The 3733-nt window shown below is 66.6% G+C and overlaps 2 protein-coding genes across 2 annotated transcripts; one reads left to right on the top strand and one right to left on the bottom strand.

The window, feature by feature from the left end:
* Positions 1–311: 311 nt before the first annotated feature.
* AMSG_03226 (ATP-dependent chaperone ClpB) lies at positions 312–2628 on the top strand (the record flags this gene model as incomplete). The annotated part of the gene is made up of 2 exons (XM_013904617.1): positions 312–2589; positions 2618–2628. 2 exons carry the CDS (start codon positions 312–314, stop codon positions 2626–2628), a joined length of 2289 nt encoding a protein of 762 aa, XP_013760071.1.
* A 103-nt stretch (positions 2629–2731) lies between these two features.
* AMSG_03225 (uncharacterized protein) lies at positions 2732–3675 on the bottom strand (the record flags this gene model as incomplete). The annotated part of the gene is made up of 1 exon (XM_013904616.1): positions 2732–3675. The coding sequence occupies exon 1, from the start codon at positions 3623–3625 to the stop codon at positions 2732–2734; it is 894 nt and encodes a 297-aa protein (XP_013760070.1). The 5' UTR covers positions 3626–3675.
* Positions 3676–3733: the final 58 nt, after the last annotated feature.

Raw genomic sequence — 3733 nt, 5'->3', positions numbered from 1 at the left:
TCCCCCCGACCCACTGCCCTCCCCTCCCCCTCCCCCCCCCCCCCACCCTCCCCCTTCTCCCCACTTCCCTTTCTTCCATCAGAGCCTAAGATCGCTATGCACCATGCACTGCTCATCAAAAACCCTCACACGTTTGCCGCCGAGGCTTCACGAACACACCACAGAATTCGCAACCGACTCATGTTGACCCAGTCGCCCAGCGGAGGCCACCTGTTGGTGACGGTGACGCGTCCTGGCCTGCCACCTCCTTGGAGCCACATCTCACTCTCTTCGCACACCACATCCTACACACATACCCACAGCATCTCTCCATGCTCCGCACACTCGTTCGCCAGCTCCCGGCGACAGCAAAGAGCGTCGCGACTGCACGGGCGGCAGCGGGCGGGGAGGCGGCAAAGTGGGGCTTCCTGGCGTGGACGACGATGCCGACTGGAGGCGCGGTGGCGGCGACCTGGCGGCTGGCGGCTGCGCGATGGGCATCGTCGAGGCCGCCGCCTCCGCCGCCACCGCGGCAGCCCGAGCCGTGGGTCCATCCGGACGCTCGGGTCCGCGGCGAGGCGCTCAACAAGTACGCGACCGATCTGACGGCTGCGGCGCGCGAGGGCAAGCTCGATCCGGTCATCGGGCGCGACACAGAGATCCGGCGGACGCTCGAGGTACTGGCACGGCGGCGGAAGAACAACCCGATTCTGATTGGCTCGCCCGGAGTGGGCAAGACGGCGGTGGTTGAGGGCATCGCGCAGCGGATTGTGGCCGGCGACGTGCCCGAGTCGATCAAGTCGAAGCGTGTGGCCTCGCTCGACGTGTCGGCGATGGTGGCCGGCGCCAAGTTCCGCGGCGAGTTTGAGGAGCGACTCAAGGAAGTGTTGAAGGATGTGACTTCGGCCGACGACGTGGTCCTCTTCATCGACGAGATCCACACCATTGTGGGCGCCGGCGCCGCTGAGGGCTCGATGGACGCCGGCAATATGATCAAGCCTGCGCTCGCGCGCGGTGAGCTGCACTGCGTCGGTGCAACTACCCTTGCCGAGTACCGTATCATCGAGAAGGACGCGGCACTGGCGCGGCGGTTCCAGCCGGTCCTCATTGAGGAGCCGTCGACAGACGACACGGTCTCGATCCTGCGTGGGCTCAAGCCCAAGCTCGAGGCGCACCACGGCATCCGCATCACCGACGCGGCATGCATTGCGGCGGCCACGCTCTCGTCGCGGTATATTGCCGACCGGTTCCAGCCCGACAAGGCCATCGACCTCATTGACGAGGCTGCGGCTCGACTCCGGCTCGAGTCCGAGAGCAAGCCAGAGAGCCTGGAGAAGCTCGAGCGCCGCGTGCTGCGAATGCAGATCGAGGCGCAGGCGCTGAAGCAGGAGACGGATCTGGCGTCCAAGGAGAGGCTTGCGGCGCTGGAGAGCGAGCTTGTCGGCCTCCAGGAGGAGGCGAGCAAGCTGCACTCTAAGTGGCAGATCGAGCGCGACCTCCTGCACCGCGCCAAGAACGCGCAGCAGGAGCTCGAAGAGGCGCGCGCCGAGCTGGCCAAAGCGCAGCGCGAGGGCAACCTCGCACGAGCCGGCGAGCTCATGTACTCGATCATTCCCAAGCTCGAAGAGGCCGTGCCTGACGACGACGAGGACCTTGAGCTCGAGCTGCTCTCCGAGGCCGTGACCGACGCCGACATTGCGTCGGTGGTGGCGCGGACGACCGGCATTCCAACGGACCGCCTCCTCCACGGCGAGCGCGACAAGGTGCTCCATCTCGAAGACGTGCTCAGCAAGCGGGTGGCAGGGCAGGACGCGGCGCTCCAGGCCGTCGCGTCGGCCATCCGGGTCTCGCGCGCCGGCCTCGCGCCCAAGTCGCGACCCATTGGCTCGTTCCTCTGCCTCGGTCCGACCGGGGTCGGCAAGACCGAGCTCGCCAAGGCGCTTGCTGAGTACATGTTTGACACTGAGACGGCGCTCATCCGCATTGACATGTCCGAGTATGCCGAAAAGCACACTGTGTCGCGGCTCACCGGCGCGCCACCGGGCTATGTCGGCCACGATGAGGGCGGCCAGCTGACTGAGGCTGTTCGCCGCAAGCCATACTCGCTTGTTGTGCTCGATGAGGTCGAGAAGGCCCATCCGTCGATCTTCAACGTCCTGCTGCAGGTCCTCGACGACGGCCGCCTCACCGACGGTCAGGGCCGGACCGTTGACTTTACCAACACCGTCATCCTCATGACGTCAAACCTCGGCTCGTCAGCGCTTGCCGGCTTGCCCGACGGCGCCCCTGCGTCCGAGGCCGAGCCTGCGGTACTGGAGCAGGTCCAGTCGTTCTTTGCGCCCGAGTTTGTCAACCGCATCGACGAGGTGGTTCTCTTCAACCGCCTCGACCGGACCACCATGCGCTCCATCGTCGACATCCAGGTCGCCGACCTTGTCACCACCCTGCAGGACAAGCGGATCACGCTCGAGCTCGACGACGCGCCAAAGACCTGCTTGCCACCCTCGGCTACGATCCAGTCTACGGCGCCCGCCCACTCGGCCGCGTCATCAAGCGCCAGATCGTCAACCCGCTCGCCCTGCGCGTTCTTGAGGGTGGCCTCGACCGCGAGTCGGTTGTCACTATCCGCGCTCCGCAGGCCGCCATTGACGCCCTCGCCGCCGCCCCGGCTGGCTCCGCACCCAACCTCCCCGAGGACGTCTCCTTTGAGTTTGACATTGCGCCGCGCAAGTGAACACGTCTGCCTCTGCGATCAGTACTGGGCCTGCCGGTAGCCGCGCGGCGGGCTGACAACCGCTGGCGAGGCTGCCGGCGCGTATTGCGGCGGCGGGCTCGACGGCCGCGCGGCCGCAAAGCTGCCCACGTGCTTGGCCGGCGAGACCGGCGCCGGAGTGTACTTGCCCGGGCTCCGCAGTGGGCGGGCCATGGGGCGGAGCGAGCGGGCTACCCGCGGCGAGGCCGGGGCGCTGTCCGCGGCCGACGCCACTGGCGGCGGGCCCGAGTACGCGGTCGAGGCCGCGGCGCGCCGCGAGTGCTGCTCGCGGACCCTTGCGCGACGGGCAGCCATAACGTCGTCCTCGCGCGAGCACTGAAAGCAGAGTGAGAGAACAATGACCGCCACGCCGCCGCCGAGGTACAGCCAGAGCAGCAACGAGGCCGCCGAGGCCATGCGGTGCAGATCCGAGCCCTTGCACTGCGAGTCGGCAAGCCACGAGGCGCCGGCAAAGTTCCAGCCAAAGGCAAAGAGGTAGAAGAACAGGTAGCAGTACACGCCTGGGTCGTAGAGAAACAGATGCCACGAGCGGTCGAGGACCGAGTTCTCCTCCATGCCGGGCAGCGGATGGGCGGTGCGGTAGTACAGATACGAGGCAAAGGCGACATTGACGGCAGCGATAAAGCCGGCGACAAGACAGAAGGTCTGCAACGGCTCGCCGCACGAGTTGCTCCACTCTCTTGCGGCATACACCAGCGACATGACGCCCGAAATGGCGTTTGTAGCCAGAGCAAAGGTGAGGAAGATGGGCAGCGGCTTGTCGGCCGGACAGATGGCAGCACAGCCCTCCTCGACCGCTCCAGCGCACGCCGCCACCGAGTCGCCCACAAAGTCACAAGCCTTGCACGCCGCCTTGCATGCCACCAGTGCCATGTTGTGTTTCTGTGGCGTATGTATACGTGTGTGTGTGGGTGGGGGGGGGGAGGGGGAGGTGGTGTGGTGGTGGTGGTTGGGTTAGGGGGAGGGGGAGGGGAGGAGAGG

The sequence above is a fragment of the Thecamonas trahens genome, assembly GCF_000142905.1.
Source record: "Thecamonas trahens ATCC 50062 unplaced genomic scaffold supercont1.12, whole genome shotgun sequence".
NCBI classification, from domain to species: domain Eukaryota; order Apusomonadida; family Apusomonadidae; genus Thecamonas; species Thecamonas trahens.
This window is presented reverse-complemented; position numbering and strand designations above follow the sequence as displayed.